This window comes from Lepidochelys kempii, chromosome 10 (genome assembly GCF_965140285.1).
Source record: "Lepidochelys kempii isolate rLepKem1 chromosome 10, rLepKem1.hap1, whole genome shotgun sequence".
Taxonomy (NCBI): domain Eukaryota; kingdom Metazoa; phylum Chordata; order Testudines; family Cheloniidae; genus Lepidochelys; species Lepidochelys kempii.
Window position 1 is genome coordinate 65,736,594 of NC_136389.1, and position 21,085 is coordinate 65,757,678.

At 40.7% G+C, this 21,085-nt stretch overlaps 1 protein-coding gene across 1 annotated transcript in view; it reads right to left on the reverse strand.

Moving 5' to 3' along the window:
• LOC140894967 (NAD(P) transhydrogenase, mitochondrial) overlaps positions 1 to 21,085 on the reverse strand; it is a 70,427-nt gene that overhangs the window by 37,137 nt on the left and 12,205 nt on the right. Inside the window, exons 4-12 of the mRNA XM_073303975.1 lie at positions 20,735 to 20,952; positions 14,115 to 14,202; positions 12,514 to 12,602; positions 11,629 to 11,816; positions 11,171 to 11,304; positions 8,620 to 8,811; positions 7,128 to 7,281; positions 5,178 to 5,339; positions 1,998 to 2,108 (exon numbers count right to left, since the gene is read on the reverse strand). Of these exons, the coding sequence (XP_073160076.1) occupies positions 1,998 to 2,108; positions 5,178 to 5,339; positions 7,128 to 7,281; positions 8,620 to 8,811; positions 11,171 to 11,304; positions 11,629 to 11,816; positions 12,514 to 12,602; positions 14,115 to 14,202; positions 20,735 to 20,952 (1,336 nt within the window). The remainder of the gene's footprint in view (positions 1 to 1,997; positions 2,109 to 5,177; positions 5,340 to 7,127; positions 7,282 to 8,619; positions 8,812 to 11,170; positions 11,305 to 11,628; positions 11,817 to 12,513; positions 12,603 to 14,114; positions 14,203 to 20,734; positions 20,953 to 21,085) is intronic.

Genomic DNA, 21,085 nt, shown 5'->3' on the forward strand with positions numbered 1-21,085 from the left:
AAAGGTCAAAAATAATTTTCAATGAATCAGGACTGATTTGTGCACAATGATATCGAGAGGCTGGAGAAGTCCCATACAGCTAATATAATATTAGGGGTCAGATTGTGGCCAGACCTACTGTTGGTGTGTAAGTGAGGGGGGAAACTGCATGGAGCCTTCCCCCAACCATATGCCCCTGAACCTGGACTGGATTGGCTCAGCATTGCAACTCCTAACAAATTTAGGATCCTAAATATCATTTTCAATAGGATTTAGGCACTGAGGAGCCAAAATCCCACTTCCAATCTGTGTGGTTCTTACATACCTAAATTACCTTTGAAAATGAGATTTAGGCTCCTTTAATCAGTTAAGCATTGAAACTCTGAGTGAAGCAATGCATAAAAACCTTTAAAAGTCTGGGCTTTAGCCTCTTCATGCCTCAGTTCCCCATCTGTAAAATGGAGACAATAGCACATTCCAACCTCATAGGGATTTTGAGAGGATAAAAGCATTAAAACAAGATTGTAAGGTGCTCAAATACTACAGACATGGGAGCCATATAAGCACTATACACTATGGTACATACTCTCCAATTTCAAGTATTAGGTTGATATTTGATTAAGAGAGTATTGAAAGCCTTTATAGCTATTCCCTTGCTGATATTTTAGCTTCCCACTGGAACTGCAACATTCTAGAAGAAAAAAATACAGCTTTCCATCTGAAAACAGAACTCTAATTCTTTACAACATGGAATCTGATCCAAGTTAAATTGGCACACAGGTATTTCAGTTAAATTTGAAAATGGGTTTTGGCTTGCAATTGTTTATAATGAGCCCTTGGAATCTTGTTTTCTTAACCATTTCCCCCTCTCCACTGTGGCGTGCTTGTACAATGGTTTGTTGTTATCAGGTTGCTCGTGCATGCTGGGCTGCTGGCACAGATGTCTTTGTAGGCTGAAGCTTTCCAAACCTGGGTGCCTGAAAAACTAGACATCCATGTCCATAATTAGGTACCTGTCTTTTCACCTGATTTTCAGAGATGCTGAGGTCCTTTTGACCTCAGTGGGAGCACCAGAGGCTCATCACCTCTGAAAATCAGGCCACTTATTTAGGTACCTTATTATTGTCTGAGGTGCATAACTTTAGTCACATTGAATACTAGAAATATCTACAGTGTTGGGGTTGAGGAGGGAAATGAGTAAAATGTGATAGTGTTGACCCTTTACTGTGTTCTCTTAGAGCAGACGCTTTACAGGTTAGCTACTTATTTCTGCTACAGAAACTGTTACTCCTAACATAAGCTTCCACACAGGCATTTACTATTATAAAACCAAGTTAATCTATTTAAGGTTATGTGCAACAAATCTGAGGAAATTAAAATACCACTAGAGCCAAATTTTCAAAGGGACCTTCTCCTGGCCTCCAGCTTTGCTTACGGTAGAATCCAATTTCTCAGTTTGTCTATTTCCTTGTCTATTAAAATTCAGATACAAAAATGCCAACAGACAAAATCTCTGGCCTGTAAAATGTTCAGCTTCAACAAATTATAATTTAATTCAACAAGGACTCAGTCCAGATTCTAAATCTGCACATGCAGTGTTGGGCATGCACATTTTGAGAAATGTAAACAGCATGTGTGCATGCACATGGGGTGGCTAAATATCTCACAATCAAGTTTCTGAGTGTAAATGAAGGTTTTTAGTGTGCGAAAACTTGCAAGTACAAATTTAGAAGCCATTTTAATGGCCCAGAGAATTTCATCAAACAGAAAAATGACCTCTGCACTACAGGTGTAAGATTCAGGAGTGTCTAGTGGTATTTGCTGAAGGATTTGAATGTATGTTTGTCGTAGCTTATGGTTACAATCCAGAATCTGCACAAGTTTTCCACAAGTGGTTAGCGGATGGCATTTCACACAGCATAGAAATGTCATGCACCAATGTACAGAAACATATATGTCCTATAGAGTCAGCATACATAGGTATTCATTCATAAGATATAGAAGAAAACATTGCTCACCTGCAATATTGACAGAAGAAACAAATGCAGCTAGTAAGGCTAGTGTTTGAGGCAAGCTAGAAGGAAGGTAAGATCCACCCATTAAAACCAAACCTCCAACAGCAGTAAGACCTAAAGAAAACAGAATAAATCAATACTTGATGACAAAATACATACAAAGAATAAATAAATAATTGATCAGCTGCAGCAAGGAAGGAACCAGTGAGACACTGAAGCCAGTAGGGGAAGAAGGAGCCAAACCAGGGACCTTCTGCAATCCACAGAACTTTCTATGGTTTTGACTGGCCTTTCTGTACCCGGTGCTAGTTGGCTGTTTGCTCACACCTTCTCCCAGTTCTCCCTCACAAGTCTCTTCACGTCAATTTCTCTCCACAACTGCCTCTTGTTCTCTTCTCCCCTGCCCTGTTCCCCTCATCCTCTCTTCCCTCAGCTTTCTTTCCATTTAGCTTATCACCTCCTAACTACCACCCCCCAAATGATTATGTTTGCTGCCATCACGCCGTTCACTCTGTTTGTGTGTTCTAGCCCTTTCCCCCACACAGTGCCTGTCTGGTCTATTGAGATTGTAAACTCTTGGGGGCAGGGACTGTCTGCTACTCTGTGTTTGAACAGTTCCCAGCACAGTGGGGCCCCAATCCTGGTGGGTCCTTAGGCAATAACCTAACAAACATGATTAATAAATAGTATAAGCAGAGTATTGCTGAGGTTATTACCACATGAAATCCATCACATTTAGATAGTATTGCATCTCACTTCTTCAGGAAGCTGAGTGAAGACACATTTTGATAATCTTAGCTGTGGTCTAGGTTCCAAGAAATTCAGTTTTTGCCCACCTCTGAAGCACACTACTTGTGAGATCACTACTATGTTATTATTCATCATATGGACGAGGTGGATGAGGCTTTCTTCCGGCAACTCGCAGAAGTTACTAGATCGCAGGCCCTGGTTCTCATGGGAGACTTCAATCACCCTGATATCTGCTGGGAGAGCAATACAGTGGTGCAGAGGCAATCCAGGAAGTTTTTGGAAAACGTAGGGGACAATTTCCTGGTGCAAGTTCTGGAGGAACCAACTAGGGGCAGAGCTCTTCTTGACCTGCTGCTCACAAACCGGGAAGAATTAGTAGGGGAAGCAAAAGTGGATGGGAACCTGGGAGGCAGTGACCATGAAATGGTCGAGTTCAGGATCCTAACACAAGGAAGAAAGGAGAGCAGCAGAATACAGACCCTGGACTTCAGAAAAGCAGACTTAGACTCCCTCAGGGAACTGATGGGCAAGATCCCCTGAGAGAATAACATGAGGGGGAAAGGAGTCCAGGAGAGCTGGCTGTATTTTAAAGAATCCTTATTGAGGTTATAGGGACAAACCATCCCGATGTGTAGAAGTATAGTAAATATGGCAGGCGACCAGCTTGGCTTAACAGTGAATCCTTGCTGCTCTTAAATACAAAAAAGAAGCTTACAAGAAGTGGAAGATTGGACAAATGACCAGGGATGAATATAAAAATATTGCTCGGGGATGCAGGAGTGTAATCAGGAAGGCCGAATCCCACCTGGAGTTGCAGCTAGCAAGAGATGTTAAGAGTAACAAGAAGGGTTTCATCAGGTATGTTAACAACAAGAAGAAAGTCAAGGAAAGTGTGGGCCCCTTACTGAATGAGGGAGGCAACCTAGTGACAGAGGATGTGGAAAAAGCTAATGTACTCAATGCTTTTTTTGCCTCTGTCTTCACGAACAAGGTCAGCTCCCAGACTACTGCACTGAGCAGCACAGCATGGGGAGGAGGTGACCAGCCCTCTGTGGAGAAAGAAGTGGTTCCGGACTATTTAGAAAAGCTGGACGAGCACAAGTCCATGGGGCCGGATGCGTTGCATCCAAGAGTGCTAAAGGAGTTGGCGGATGTGGTTGCAGAGCCATTGGCCATTATCTTTCAAAACTCATGGTGATCGGGGGAGGTCCCAGATGACTGGAAAAAGGCTAATGTAGTGCCCATCTTTAAAAAAGGGAAGAAGGAGGATCCTGGGAACTACAGGCCAGTCAGCCTCACCTCAGTCCCTGGAAAAATCATGGAGCAGGTCCTCAAGGAATCAATTCTGAAGCACTTAGGGGAGAGGAAAGTGATCAGGAACAGCCCGCATGGATTCACCAAGGGCAAGTCATGCCTGACTAATCTAATTGCCTTTTATGACGAACTGGCTCTGTGGATGAAGGGAAAGCAGTGGACGTGTTGTTCCTTGACTTTAGCAAAGCTTTTGACACAGTCTCCCACAGTATTCTTGCCAGCAAGTGAAAGAAGCCTCTCCCGTAGCAGGGAGAGGCTTCAGCAGTAGGTCACTACACTGCTAAAAACTACAGTGTAAAAGATGGAGTCATGGCTTGGGTGTATAGAGAGCCATGTCAGGTATATACCCTAGGGCTCGGGCATGTCTTTACTCACCTAAACAGTGCCTCACCATCTACATGGTTATTTGTACTGTGCTGTGGGGTGTGTGTGTGGCATGCAGTAGGTACTCTACACTTTGATGTAAGGAGGATGCAGTGTAGACCTACCCTGTAAGAGAAGAGTCTCTACACTTCCTCCCTGCCAAGTGTAGGGATTACAGTTGTGCCAGACTCCTTGCATTCTTGCCTCCGCCGCCCCCTCCTCCCCCAGCTATAAAAGAGCCAGGTACAAGCTGGCCCCTACACAGATCAAAACCAGACAAAGGATGTGGAAAGGAATAGAGCCTACAATGTGCCTTGTACAGTGACGCTAGGCATACCCATTTCTTGTGATTGCCATGATGTGTGTGACAGTCTTCCCCATCCTATCATTCCTCATACAGATATTTGTATCTGTTATATAACTTTAATAGCCAATATATTGGCTTTATCTTTAAAAGGGATGCTTCTCATTCAGCCCTTGGGCTGCGTGATTCTAGTGAGTTCTCTGTGGGGAACTTCCCTGGGGATAGAAGTAAAAACTAAAGGCAGCACTGTTTAGAGCACTGAGCAAGGATTTGAGAGGCAGGAACTCCTGACTTCTAATCCCAGTTATAACAGTAACCCACTCTCTGGCCTTGGGTAAATCACTTACCCCCTTTATGTCTCAGTTTCCCCATCTGTATAAGTGTCCCAGCAGAGACTTTGACCCTAAATCTCTCATAACAAAACACACAAGAGAAGAAAGGAGTGCACTTACCAGAAATTGCATTTGTTACTGACATGAGGGGTGAATGCAGGGCTGGTGTGACACCCCAGACAGTATGATAGCCAACGATTCCAGCGAGACCAAATGTGGTCACCATTTGAGTAAAAGCAGCATTAGGAGAAATAAGCCCCAATCCTAAAACACCTGTCAAGCCTAAAAAGAAAAGCACGTGCTCAGAAGAATAAAAAAAGCATTTTTCTTTATTAGTCATAAAATAAAAACAGAGCAAGAACCCAACCCTGTTCCAATGAAACTTTGACATCAATGGGAGCAGAAGGCTCCTAGACATGCTTTTATATTTTTATTCCTTGTTTCTGCCAGAACTAAACCTTGCCTAGTGTAGAATTCAGTTCACCAATTTATCTGTTCCAGTCTTAGGATCCAGAGCTGGAGATGCCAACAATAAAAATCTCTGAAATGCAAAATACTTAGCTTGCGCAAAGCATAGCAGAATAGTTAATAAAAGCAAAATGAAAAATGGCATCGATTCTCCAATGACGTCTCACAATCTTCAATGCTCTAGTAGGAAAACAGACCACATTGTGGCAGCTGTATATTATTGAAACAGGCAGACCACACAAACATTTCAATAATATTCCACTGGTAGAAACTCTATTATCTCCTTCAGTACAGTACTTGTCTTCTTCACCATACAAACTCAAATTTCAAAAATTGTTTTTCCTCTAAGAAAAGAATGCACCATTGTGACAGATACATGGCTGAAATTATATATATTTATTTACGAATGGCCAGTTTCTGCCCCATTCTGTAGCACTTTACTACTTACACAGTCCTAGTACAATCAATTGGACCACTCTCTGAGCAGAGTAGTACCGGTGAGCAAGGGTGACAGAATCTGGCTCTTAGTGGGGAGGTGTCAATTTTTGAAGTGCTAACCAGCCTGAGAAGGCTTTTTTGAAGTATTTAAACTTGCATTTGGCAGCATTAATCAAAGAAAACAGATCTCCAGAGTGGGATAATAAAGTGATTATACTCCAAGGACAGTATTCAGTAATGAACTTATCTACAAGCTTATTACCCAGCCATGACAAAACCATTGTGATGAGGCCATGTGGGAGGTTTTTGGGTCCCACACAAGGATGGAATTAGGGAAGATTTGCTAAATGAAAGCAAGTTCTTAGATCTTCCTCCACCCCACACTCCCATTAAAATCCATTTTCTCCACTGCCAGAAAATCCCGTTCTTTGGACTAATGGCTACTCCTTTTGTTGCTCATTTATCTGGCACAAGATTTCAGAAGGTGAATAGCCCTCACAAAGGTGTGTTAAAATGTCCTGTCATCACTTACATTAACAATTATTTTTATATTCATTCTACCCTTGTTCTTTTTAAAGAAACTTAATAAAGACAGAATAATGCAATGCTGTTTATGAGTGAAAACATTACTAGCTAAAATCAAAACCTTGTTATCTGGTTTATTTTCCATTTTAACACAGTATTTTTCAAAGTATAATAACCAGAGCACTGGCAATGACATTTGGGAATAGATAGTGCATTAAAAGCCTGATCCCAAACTCTTTGAAGTTAGAGTAATTAATATCAATGGGCTTTGGATCTGGCCCTTACACAATATCATATTGGCTCTTTATTATATATGCAGTTACTAGCAGGGCTAGTTTCTTGGTTATGCTAAGTATGGAATGATTTAACACAGAATATCAGAGAACTAACCTGTACTCTACCACCACTTTCCAGCCTCTCATTCACATGGAAAGTAACTTAAGTTAGCAGATCATTTTACCTTTTCCGCTACTTCTCAGTATTAAGACACTGTGCATAGCTCCAGTTCAGGAGTTGGTTTTTATTTGATTTTCAACAAATACAACTTAGCAAGACTTAGGTGTAAATGTCATGCAGGATGAAGGAAATGCAAACAAAATTGATTGTGCAGCCAAATATTTCTTGGTGAATCATTTTTACCTGCTGTGTAAACTCCAGCTGATGTCATGGTTTTTCTGAATGGTGAGATGGAGGCTTTTCTCTCAGATTCTAGTTCTTGCACAGTTTTTTGTTTAGCAGGGACAGAAGGAGGCATTGTTCTTGGTAAAGGTGCTGGAAATAAATTCTTACCTTCCTGTGACAGAACAAGACAATGACTATGATGGATTCCTGTGGCATCTTGCCCTCCCTTATATTAGGGTCTGATCCTATGACATATACTCAGAGGAGTTGGCTTAGGGAAGGCACTGGGATTACTGAGATGAGTAAAGACTCAGGATTTGGCCTTTATTTTTTATTACACTGATGAAAGAGCACATATAACTTTATTGTAAAGATCCTGGTTTTAATAAATTAGAATTTTTTAATCTATGTTTTAATTAAATAACCTTAGGGCTGCAAATTAGCACTGATTGATGCGTTCAGTGGTGAAAAGCCACCTTTGGCCTCTCCAGCCCCCTGTGAGTTGCAGCACAGCATCTGGCCTGGTATCTTTTAGGTCTATTACATTTCTCTCTAACAACTCCTCTGCCAAAGATTAATTTCAGCCTGTCAATATTTAATTATTGTGCATAACTTTGCTTTGGTCTAATGATACCTGAAGGCAGATATGGATCCCTGCGAATTCACCCTACCAACAGAAATACTCCTTACTCTACATTCCATCCAAAATAAACATCCCTGCAAAAAATCAGTCTATCCAAAGAAATTTCTCCTGTTTGGAAAAATCTCAATCAACACAGAGGTGATCTTAATTGTCATTTATTTGCCAGTTCAGGTTCCCTTGCCCCTTCTCCCACAGTGACAGGGGCAGCAGAAAGGATGGTGATTTCTGCTACTAAGACAGGGACTCTGGAGGATGGTGAGGGGCAGTCGTAAGGGGTTGCAGTCTATCCCATTTTCCTTCCCATACACTGAGGCTTGAACACTACTGCTTCAGAAGAATATTGTCTTAAGCAACAGTGCCCTTGTTCCTCCCACACTGATGTGACTGCATCACAGAAACATCCTCCTGTCAATAAAGCCTTCCAATGTTAACACTAACCAACATTATTTCAAGAATCATGCATAGCTCACACTCCGACCAACCAATCTCACTCCTTGGCTAAATACATCCTCTCACGTTCGCAGCACATATTGATCCTAGAGCAAGAAACCCCATCTGATACTTGAATTCATATCTCCCACAATCACTGAGCTAATGGATCAATCCTCAGTCTTGAATTCTTCATTATGAATCCCAAATCAATGGCACAGCTTTCATCTGAGACTTTTATTAACCTATATTTTGCCCCTAAATATCTTAGTGCTGGCAACATTTAAAATATAAATTACCTGCATTGCACCTTTATGAATATTATAAGAGCTAGCCATTGAGATGATTTCCTGGATTGGCTAACAGGAAGATTTATGTCCTTCATAATACATTTTTATTCCCATTTCTCAGCAATTTAAAAATGAGCTTAAAACTCACCTTCATTACCATGGTTCCTCTAATTACATGATCAATAGTCCCATAATCAAAATTATCTTTTGGCTCAAAATGAAAATATTCTTTGTCAGGAGAAATAGCTTTTAATAATTTCAAGATGTTGTTGGAATACAGGCTACTGGCCTGAGTTGCCATTCTACTTGGCAAATCTGTATAACCAATGTGAACCACACCCTGATGAGAAAGAAAAATAAATTTATGTCAAATCTTTTCACGTATTATCTTGAAAACTTTTCAGGTGTTCCCACAGACCTGATGCATATTTTACAAATGCTAGTAAATCAAATTCGCATATTACTGCAGACACTTCTTTCCAACGCTTTGTTTTACAAGTTAAGGGTTTTCTTTTAAAACTAATAGCTTACTCTGATGTCTGAACATTAAAAAAAAAAAAAAATCAGCAATTTTGTCAGCAAGCCAGAAACAGAACAAGCTGGGAGGCCAGTTGGGGAACCATATGGTGCTTATTTTGAGAATAAAAAGTCAAGCGCTTTTTAAAGTTTGAGAACACCTTTTGTTTGTCTGATAAAGATTACATTGCAAAATATGTTTCCCAGGTTAACTGGACTCCAATTAGTTCCAAAAGGAAGATATGGTTTTAAATACCTTCATTTCTATTCTTTGCAAACACACAGAAGAGGATAAAGTTTCCTTACCAACATCTCACAGTATTAAAGCTTAAGTATGTGGACTATTGAAAATAAAATAATTCTAACCCTATCCTCTCAAAACAACTGCATATGTTCTATCTTGGATGCTGTGCCATAAATTCTTGGGTTTTTTTCCTTTTATTTTATCCTCATTATAACACATTCCATTATTAGCCATCTGGATTGTGCAGCTGCCAACTTATCCCATATGTAGCCACAGGTGCTGGCTCCAACATACGTTCAGGAGTAAGGGAAAGGTTATAATATTCAAGTATGACAACCACAAACAGTATCAGTGCAAGTCAACACTGAAACACCATAGATGGGACTGCTCTTTGCAGCTGACTTTTCAGAACACAGCCACAGCCTACTAGCCCCTGTCTAGAATATTGTGGAGGCTCTGATGATGCTATTAAGGCTCTATGCCCCATTTCAATTGTTCATTTAGTATATTCCATCCTAACAGCTTGCACAGCCATTGGCTCCTACAGGGGGCTTTGTGTGCCTCCCCTGCAGTGAAGCCACAGTGACCCCTAGTGGCTTCAAACATCAGTTCCTTGCAAAGATAAAAGTACAAAATTCTGACGTTTGGAAAACATCAGAAAGGATTACAGAGAGACCTCATCTCTGATGGGAGGTGGGCAGGGAATAGTGGTCTATCATTGCTCTCTGTTTAGAGAACAATTACACATCAGGAATGTTATCTTCTTCAAAAATATTTGTTGTTATAGTTCAGGACTCTAAAGCTCCTGCTGGAGTTAATGGTTTTGGAACTAGTTAGGGTGGAAAATTAAATAAACAGCTGTAACACTGCATGGAACATTCAGAGTGTCCGTACAGTCCCCGCTATCTGAAACCCTACAGTAGCAGTTATGGGGTATCCTGCTCCCAGGGAAAGCTTCCTCTTAATCAACAGAAAGATATTGGCTAAAGCCCTCAGCTCTGCATGTTTGCCTGCTGGATCTTCACTCCCTATTTCAGGTTCTCGTTACCATGAGCAGAAAGCTGCCCCTACTTTACATTTTTATCTTTTCACACAGGTGCCCTTATTTCTTTGTAAAGAGGCAGGCTGGTCTCATGGCTGCAGAGAAACTTGAAAACATGAACCCTAAATGTTCCAACACCAGGAGGCAAATAAAAAACTCTCAATATTTAATATTTTTACACAGCATTATTTTTGGAGCCTAACTCCATGATTTTTGTAGTTTTGGGACTGGCCATACTGGGAAGGGGAAGATAGTTATGGAAAAGTGCCTTAGTCTGGTCCTTTGTAACAATTCAGATTAAATATATGTTTTAGCAACAGATAAATAATTACACCTTTATATTATCTTACAGTTCTACATTGTACAGATGAAATCAAACTTCATCTAAGAATGGCAATTTTCTATGTTAAAATTGATGGTTCAATATTGTAAAACAGTGAAATTGACCATTGTTAGTTTTATAAGTGATTAAATAAAATGAACCTCTAAGTCAAATTTCCTTTGCTTTTACTATACTTGGACTTTGGACAGCTCCACCGTTTTGTTAGTAAAGCTCTGGGGATGAATTTAAGGGCATTTATGAATACAGTTATTAAAAACACTGTAACCATGCTTATAAAAATCACAAAGCATAAAATCTTCAAAGATGGAATGGTGTCTGGACAGTATTCCAATTTGTGGTTTCATTACTTGTGAAGTGAAAGACTCTGCTTTATTATCCTGCCACACGATAGTAAGTATTCATGACAGACATACAATGGCTTCAAGGAAACATGGCCAGTTCTTTGTTACTAGAATGGTTATTACTTTTTAGTTTCTTCAGACAATTGTAATATTGTTTCAATTTTATATCCACTTCAACCATTTCTAATAAGCATTGACTTTTATTCTACAGACCCTGTGAATATAAAGCTCTCCAGGATGAGTCGTTTCCACATTGCCACCAGCCTCAGATGCAAGATCCACAATTACCGATCCATCCTTCATTGACTCTACCATATTCTTAGTGATTAGGATTGGGGCTTTTTTCCCTATTGCAAATTAAAAAATAAAAGTAAAAATCTACTAACTGTTATCATTGCATACAGTAAGATTCTTCCACAGAAACTGAAGATGTGCAAGGAAAACATCCAGTATATTGTGGGTGCTACTGGAAATAAATAATAAAATACTAATCATACTATTCAAAAGAAGCTGTTCTAATCCATGAAATAAATATTAACTGGAGCCCAAACCTGAAGCCCTTATTCATCCATAATTGCTATTGATTGTCTAACAGTATTCATATCACTAATCTGGAAACGTTAATAGGAACATATATTTAAGTCTGCAATAATCAAAAAGCTGCACCTTACCTGGTATAAGCGCAGTACTAATAAGAATATCCACTTCTTTACACTGTTTGGCAAATAATGCCATTTCTGCTTCAATAAATTCTTTGGACATTTCTTTTGCATAGCCTCCAACACCTTCTCCAGTTTCAGCAATATTCACTTCGAGAGGTTCTGCTCCAAGGGATTTAAATTGCTCCAGTGCTGGCAGCCTGCATGCAAAGTACAGAGATAACAGATATTGGATTATTGCAGTTTGCTATTTTATCATGGCAGCCATTGCATGATTACATTACCAGTTGCAAGATGACAGCAGTTCGCAAACTCTGTTACATTAATTTACAGCAAAGAAACACAACATAGACTCTAATTTTGCATGAGCGAAGCTCTGCACCAAAGCAGAGCCACACTGAATTCAGGGTTTCTAGTTCTCCTCTCAGGATGCTTGACATAATTACTAAGCGGTATCTTAGCTTCTTCTAAACTTTCTAACTGAACCAAGACTTCAAGAACTTAATAAACTACCAGTGAACTGAAAAAAATCAGTTATATATCATATGCAGCTGTACTATTAGGCTTTTTCCATATCTAAATGATAATATTTTGTATTATCTTGCAAGTGGGATTTTGATCAAAACTAGACCTTGGACTTGAATGAGGCCAACTTGAATATGTGTAAGCCTGGGGCACATGTGCAAGCAGGGAATTTGTGTACCAGTATACCCATACCGCATGTGTTCATTGACTGCTGTGCATGCTCACGTCACGGTCTTACACCAGAGATAAATTTGGACATTTGTTTCAAAGGGAATTTCACTGATGTAACTGAGAGCAGGATTTTGCCCAGGATGTTTTATACAAACCTAAGTACAGTATGTTAAAATCTAAACTGATATTTTCTTACCCTACCTGGTGTCAAATCCTCTGACGATGGCTCCCATTGCTCTGGCAGCTCCTGCAGCAGCAAGCCCAGCCACGCCACCACCAATTATCAACATCTGGAGAGAACACACACATGGAGAGTGAGCTAAGTGTATTCTGTGTCCTACTCCCACTCCATGCTGGGTGTATTATATCACTTATCTTCAAAAGCACGTGAAGATACAAGAGCTTCTGATGCTACCAAATGTAAGTACTTCAAGGAAGTTTCAAACCTTATCACAACTATGTAAGTACTTAAATAACCACCTGCACAAGGTGTGATATTTACAAAATAAGATCAGGTAGAAAATGATTAGCTATTTAAACACTTAAGTGAAACAAAACATGAATAGGGCTAATCTTCCTACACCAGCAGGACTTCAAATGTTCACTCTGGAACATTGGTGGTGGATAAAATAGGCCTGATTTAATCAGCTATTTAAATGCTTTGCTCTGTTATAGTCTGGCTTTTCCTCGGATGGATGTTATAGACAAAATTCTGACCTCAGAATGTAATGTAAACTTCAACTCCCACTGAAATGGGAATCAGTCCCTTGGTGAATAACATTCTGTTGGAAGATTATTTTCAACAAACAACCGAACAAACACACACACACACACACAAACTTCTGATGAATATCTGTCTCTAGGCATGATGTGATTAAATGCATTTGTGGCACTTAAATGATTTCATCCGATCAAACATTTGCCAAAATGCTTTGAAAAGCCAAGTTAGAACAGATCTGGGGCCAAGTTCTCTTCTAAGGCTATGTCTACACTGCGCACCTTACAGCAACATAGCTGTGTCACTACAACAGTGCCGCTGTAAGGTACGCAGTGTAGTCTCTCTTTGTCAGCAGAAGACAGCTATCCTGCTGACAAAAGAAAACCACCCTCAATGAGGAGCTTCTCCCACCAACAAAGTGCTGTCCACACTGGCGCTTTTCGTCAGTAAAACTTTCGTTGGTCGGGGGGTATTTTTTTCACATCCATGACCGACAAAAGTTTTACCAACGAAAGTGCAGTGTAGACAACTCCCTTTCACCTCAGAGGCATTGCATTTGTGTAGAGGAGAGCACAATCTGGCCTGCTATCAGCCAAATTAGGCATAGACCTGTGCTTTGGGCAGTGTGGAGCTGCAGCTCTCCAGAAGGAGCTCTGAGAGCTCCTACCCGCACAGAAAAAGTGGACCCAGTGCACCAACCCCACATGGGATTGCTGTGAACAATCCACACGGCAGCCATCCAGCTCTGGAAGTGCCCGGTTCCACCCAACCACCTTTGGGAAGGCTAGTGCCGTAGGAAGTTCTAGTGGAGTGCAGTCTCTGCACTCCGGAGAGCTCAGGTACTGCAATTACACCTGGTCTCTGGGGCGGCGGGGAAGGGGGCACATGAGGGGGACGGCTCCTTATGCCCCACCCACCTGTGTAAGGAACAGGTACAATCTGGCCCTAGTACAAATAAGGTTGCAACAAATGGAACTGTAACGGCTATATCCTAGATTTCCTAGAAAGGTCATATAGTGGAGCTGTACTCCCTGACTATACTGTCTGAATTTTACTCCACACATCTCATCTGTACAATCCATACCTTTGCAGGAGGCACCTTTCCAGCCGCTGTTATCTGACCAGTGAAAAATCTACCAAAATGATTAGCTGCCAGGATTACAGCCTTGTACCTAGAAATGCAAACAAAAAAAGCACTGCGGCAATGCAGTAAAGCCTCTGCAGACAGAGCATGAGGATAACTATGCCCAGGGCCGGCTCTAGGCACCAGCAAACCAAGCACGTGCTTCGGACGGCACTTTTCAAGGGGAGGCATTCCAGCACTTGGATCGCCCCCCCCCCTTCTTTTTTTTTTTGCTTCGGGCAGCAAAAAACCTAGAGCCGGCCCTGCCTATGCCAAAGGTATCATTAGGTACTGTACCTTCCTGGGTACCGCACATAGCTGGGCCAAAACCCTTCAGACAAATACACAGACCAAATCAATGAGATAATTAATAGAAACCCCATAAAACAAACAACAGTTATTGAACATCTTAAACCAATACATCTGCTAACTGAAAAAAATACATGCAGATGTCATAACAATTTATACCAGTGGTTTGTAACACGCTTTTAAAGTGAATGCCTGATGGACGACTATTGCTGGGAAAGGAATGTGTACCAAGGGTGTGGACTCACGGCATAAAGAAAATGCTTATTATGGTTACAATATTTTTACTTTTTTTGAAAAAACAAAGCAAAAACAAAACAAAAAAACACCTCTGAGTGAAGTGGTAGTTACTGTGCTTTAATGGGCCTGGGGCTTCCATGCGTACGACCGTGCAGGTGGGATGCTGGCCAGGCTATTGTTACACCTAGAATGCACAGCACAGGGGTTCCCTCGTTAAATGAATTAATCGGCAATCATCTAAACACTGCATGAAATGGAAAATGAGGCAAACAGCGCATTTTCTTTCCAAAGGAAGCGTGTGTGTGGCACCCATAGTTATGGGTTTCCTTAACATTCCTTCCTAATGTATCCTTCCTAATTAACTGCTGTTCAGAAAACCTCTCAATGAATTGTTCTTTTTTCAGAGAACAGGAGGTGACCCAGCAAACATTCATTAAAATGCTGTCCCTGGCTTCATATTTTTGTTGCCTAGCAGTACTAACCAGCCTGAAAGTGCCTAGTGTATCTTTGCTACATCAGCCATTACTTTCAGCAAAGATGGCACCAAAGCAACTCCCCAGATCTGGATACCCATTATTAGCTTCAGGAAAGTTGTGATGAAGATCAGGATTCAAATGTGGAGACTCATCCCACCACTAGCAGGGCTTGCATGATGCTGAATGCTTCCTAAGAGGTGCCAACTCCCTCAGCTCTCACAGAAGGAGCTCAGTTCTTCTCAGAAAACATGCAGCATCTTACAGGGTTGGGCCTGTAGTGTGTGACCTCAATCCTAGGAGCCAGATATGCCCAGATTTAAGGAAGTTTGGATCCAGTTTCAGATACAAAAAGTTTGTGGCTCAGACCCACTTTAATCTTTAGATGACGAAACTGGGAGAATGCACCTCAGAATGAAACCTACAAATAGCAGTCTATGATGGAATTTTTGCTTTAACTTTGAAACTGTTTCTCTTAATGGCTATTGGGAGACAAAAGAAAGAGCAGGTGGCAGTTTTAGAAGTGATGCAGCTTTCCAGTAACTCAAAAATGGCTTTTTGTAAACTAAAGATTTTCGGACCACTTTGGACTAGTTACTACTCTTTGGTATTTGGGGGTGAATATGAAAAAGGCCAAACTACACAAAGGGTCATATGACAGGTTTCAGAGTAGCAGCTGTGTTAGTCTGTATCCGCAAAAAGAAAAGGAGGACTTGTGGCACCTTAGAGACTAACAAATTTATTTGAGCATAAGCTTTCGTGAGCTACAGCTCACTTCATCGGATGCATGCAGTGGAAAATACAGTGGGGAGATTTTATATACACAGAGAACATGAAACAATCGGTGATACCATACACACTGTAACGAGAGTGATCAGGTAAGGTGAGCTATTACCAGCAGGAGAGAAAAAAAAATCTTTGTAGTGATAACACTTCAATCTCTCTGGTCACTCGATTACAGACCTAAAAGTTGCAATTCTTCAACAAAAAAAAACTTCAGAAACGGACTCCAACAAGAGACTGCTGAATTGGAATTAATTTGCAAACTGGACACCTTTACATTAGGCTTGAATAAAGACTGGGAGTGGATGTATCATTACACAAAGTAAAACTATTTCCCCATGTTTATTTCCCCCACTCCGCTGTTCCTCAGACAGTCTTGTCAACTGCTGGAAATGGCCCACCTTGATTATCACTACAAAAGGTTTTGGGTTTTTTTTCTCTCCAGCTGGTAATAGCTCACCTTACCTGATCACTCTCGTTACAGTATGTATGGTAACACCCATTGTTTCATGTTCTTTGTGTATATAAAATCTCCCCACTGTATTTTCCACTGCATGCATCCAATGAAGTGAGCTGTAGCTCACGAAAGCTTATGCTCAAATAAATTTGTTAGTCTCTAAGGTGTCACAAGTCCTCCTTTTCTTTTTAAAGGTTCATATGGTTTCACGAAGGCTCTTGGAGTGGCTGATCATGTGACAGATTCAACAGCAACAGCAAAACCTAAAGAAAACCTCCGTGATTAGGCACAAATAAGTTATATTCGAAAACTAAGCATGGAACTGGAGGAAACACCCAATTAGCCTAAAAGATTACTGAATACATGTGACCATCTCAAAGTCAGCAATCCAAATGTGCATTAAGTGTAACCCTCTTGACTCCAATGATGTGTAAGATGGCACAGAAGATGGCCCATTGTCCGTACCATGTGATACTGCAAAGGAGTTATTCTGGAGGAGAGCATCTCGAGAACTGAGTAACAGAATGGATGAAATCTTGGCCCCATTGACTTGAATAGAGTCAGGCTTTCACCCAGTAAATAGACATGAAAGATCGAGGAGACTGAGACATGCTAATGCCCAAGGTAAGCAAGGGCAGGAAAATTGATGATATGAGATATGCCCACTGGATTCTAATAGATGGTCCCTGCTAAATGCTGCATGAATGTATGATGCCCATGAGCCAAATTCTGCTTTGACTTACACCTATTGAGAACTGTGTTTGGTCCCATTAAACTGTTCAATGTTTAAACTCAAGCTGTTCTAAAAGAACCATCACGTACAACCCAGCCTTTTCTAGAAATTTCCCAAAGAATAACTTTTTCTGTGCATACTTTCTGTATTAGAGCAAAAATTGATCCTCCAGTGTGGAATGCTCTCTGTTTCCTTTTTGTGGTTGTGTGCTTTTTGTGAGTCTAAATAAATTTTGGGCTTAGGGTAAATAAAGGGGTGGATGAATGTTAAATACAAATATTTTAAGAGCAGCCTGTATAAAAATGAAGACATGTTTTGAGCCCTGTGTTAGTCTATTGGAGGGAAATCAGAGGATTTGACACTAGGTTAATTAAACAGTTTTACAGGCTAAAAGACAGAGATAGAGTGTGTGTAACAGGAAAATACTATTAATCTTTGTACCCTGATTGCTTAAATTTACAGGAGCTGTCAGCAAGACCTTTTAAAAAATATCCTCATGATGTTGTTTATGGCTCTGCAAAGACAAACAATATTGACTGTGCTGACATTATCATTGCTTGTAATTTTTTTCTCCTTAGCAGCAATGGAGCTGAATACATGAGACGTGATTCATATAAACGCACTTCCCTCTGACGGCATAAGGAGAAAAATAGTGCACGTGGGATGAACCAGTGCTGGAAATGAATAATTACAAAGTATTTCCTGTTACAATAAAAGACAGAAAGTCCAGGGAGTAAGTAAAAGTGCACAACTCATACCATGCTGGACATGACAAAAAACCTCATGTGGCTGCATGACTTGGGTCTGAATTGTGTTTGATTAACTTGACAGCTTGTTCTGTTTTCATTCAAAAACTGACACTTTTATCAGTTTGTCTCAGTGTTCACAAACATAAAATCAGTTCTAGGTGCAGTTCTGGTGCAAGGCAGGATGATTCAAGAGGGCCAGGAACTCATTCCTATGCCATTTTAAAGGGATTAGTATGCATTTCCCCACATAGGGGTTGGCAAATCATGTTCCATTGAAGCCACTGTTCCTGGCAAATGCATCAGCTAGGCATCCTCAACTAGTTCTCTGGAGTGTATATTTTCCTATTCCACTTCCGGGGCACAGAGGGTTGGGGTGGATGTAAACCAACCTTTTTTGTAACCAACACCATAGGTGGAAAAAGAAAAGGAGTACTTGTGGCAGGAGTACTAGTGAGCTGTAGCTCACGAAAGCTTATGCTCAAATAAATTGGTTAGTCGCTAAGGTGCCACAAGTACTCCTTTTCTTTTTGCAAATACAGACTAACACGGCTGTTACTCTGAAACCTGTCATAGGTGGAAAGTAATCAGATCTGGGGTCTGGTAACGAGAAATGGGCTCTCTCTCTTTTTAATCATTGCTTTGAGTCTGACCCAGACTAGCAAAAGTTATCAGCACCCGATTGCTAGTCTGTGGTCTACATGAAGGAACCTGAATGATGATCTCCATCCATTTACAAATATACAAGTGTCACAGAGAACAACATTGCTGGCACTGACAGGAAAAGAGGAAAGGAATGGAATGGCACAAAGATGTCACTCTCCTCTTGTCCCTAGAAGAATAATTATGTCAGTTTGGCACATCATTAGCACTAAATGTTCTTTAAAATTCTTTAGAATTTAAAAAGAAAAATTCTACCCCAGATCAGGTACAGGTTTGGCACAATTTCCCATTGAAGTTTAGCTCACTGTTGACTCATCAACAAGGTATTTGAACAGCTGAGTCCTTGGAAGTGTTTTGAAGGAATATTCACCCAAGGGAAGAGAAAAAAAGAGTTATTTTGTTTTGTCTCTTTTTGGTATGGGATGACCCATTCAGACATATTGGTAGCTAAGTGTGAGTTTAAGTGGGCCCAAATGTCTGACATAGCGATGACGACTCTTTAGAGTTTGCTCTACTCCCAACAGAAGAGCATTTTCAAAGCTCCTAGAGACACAAAGAGAGAAGAACAAATGCATAATATTTCCCTACTCAAAGTTGCAGAAAACACTAAAATGAAAGGACTATATTCTCTCAGTACTTTTACAGGGGACTGCAATGATGTCATGGCTAATAGGCAGTGAGAAAGCTTTATCAAATATCTTCTGAATTAAATTTCAGTGGTGAGGAAGCCAGCTAATGGTGAGGAAAATTCCTCATTCAGTGAAGCACTTAAATGTGTTTGATATCTTTACCAATTCTGTTTGAGATGAATTGGTTCAGATTTTAAACCATTTCAATATGTAGCTTATGTATGTAAATAATTGGTCCAATGTTTAAACTAGTTTGTTGTGCGTTTTCTTTTTTTTTTTTTTTAACGAGTTCCTTACCTGAATCTAAATGGCTTTGAAATCAGTTCCAAATCTGAATTGATTCCAAATGTGTCTATTGCTGAATGGCAATTGGTCTTGATGGCTTGGCTAGTAGCACAGCATGATGCCATGTAGGAGGGAAGGGTCCAAGACCAGCAGTGAGATGCTTGTGACTCAGGTTCTCAGAGGTTAAAAGCCTTGTGAAGGTGATATGTTCATGTGGAATGCCCAGCTCATGCAGTCTCTAGTGTCAGTCCTCAGACTAGTACAGCAACTTCAAAGATAATTTGAAGTGGGAGATAAAAAACTAAGGAAAGTGGAGTTTGCATGTTCCTATCAATACACTTTCCTTGCAAAGAAGCTTGCGGTTCAGCTTTATTTGTGTGAAAGAGAATCATGGAAAAATAATAAAAACTAGTATGTTAAACCTATGCCAAATATAAGAGCACATTTATCACAGAGTCAATGGTATTTAGAACCACATGTGTTACAGTGGATTGACTGAAATAAGTTTTCTTGCCCACCTGCAATAAGTATCATTCTAAGACAATTTATGTATTGTCGATCTGAGAAAGAAAACAGCACCGGTTTTAAGGCACTGGCATTTACATAACAAGTGAAACACACCATTCTAAAAGCCAGTGGTGTCCAACCTGCAGTCCTCAAGGCCCTAAATCAGTAGTGTCCAACCTTGTCGGCCTGAGTGCCAGAATATAAAGGGGCCATAATCAATACTTTGGGGCAGATTCTATACCCTTTGCACCTTGCTCCCTACAGTCCCTTGTGAAGAGGGCATGCAAGGGATGGGAAGGGAGTATCTGGAGCACATTGTGCTCCAGTTCCTCCTAGCTGGTGCATGGTCCCTTGAGGACCATATTCAGCTGGCACCGGTTACAGCAGCCTGGGGGTTTGCTGCTCTAATCTAGGATTGGTCTGAGACAGAGAATCAGAGAACTGTAACTGGTTGCCAGCTTCTCTTCCTTTTCTCCTCTTCTGGGCTGCCCTCGGTGCCTGTGAAGGATAGAGACACCATAAGACAGAGCTAGCCAAGCCCCTATCCTGTTCTTTTGGGGCTCCTATAGCCCAGCAGAGAAGCAGACAATGGAGTAGCCAGCACTTCTCTATCTCCCCTGGCATGCAATAGAGAGCAGGGTTATGTAAAATCACATGTGTAGAATGGTGCTCACAGGAACAAACAGACACAAGGCTACACCGGATGCCTTCAATTCAAAGATAACATTCATGAATAAAATTCATATTCCATATCCTCACCCTGCAATGTTGGCCATCGAGCTTAAAGCATCATATCCTTGAGCAATAGTGACTCGAGGAACTTGGTCCATTGCCAAAACTGTGGCTTTGCGCTGAGCAAGTTTGCCTAGGAGATCTGGGTTCTGAGCAGGGTAGATAAAGCTGACAAGTGTTGCATTCTCCTTGAGCAAAGAAGCCTCGTGCACTCCCAGCACTTCATTAAAACCTGGGGCTCTGACCTTAGACACAAAACATACCACACATTTTACTTTTTTAATTAAAAGAAGTTCAGTCTGATGATTTAAATTAAACTTTTGGAAACTGAATTTATTAATAGTATTAATAAAACACATGGAACCTTGTGTCTTCGGC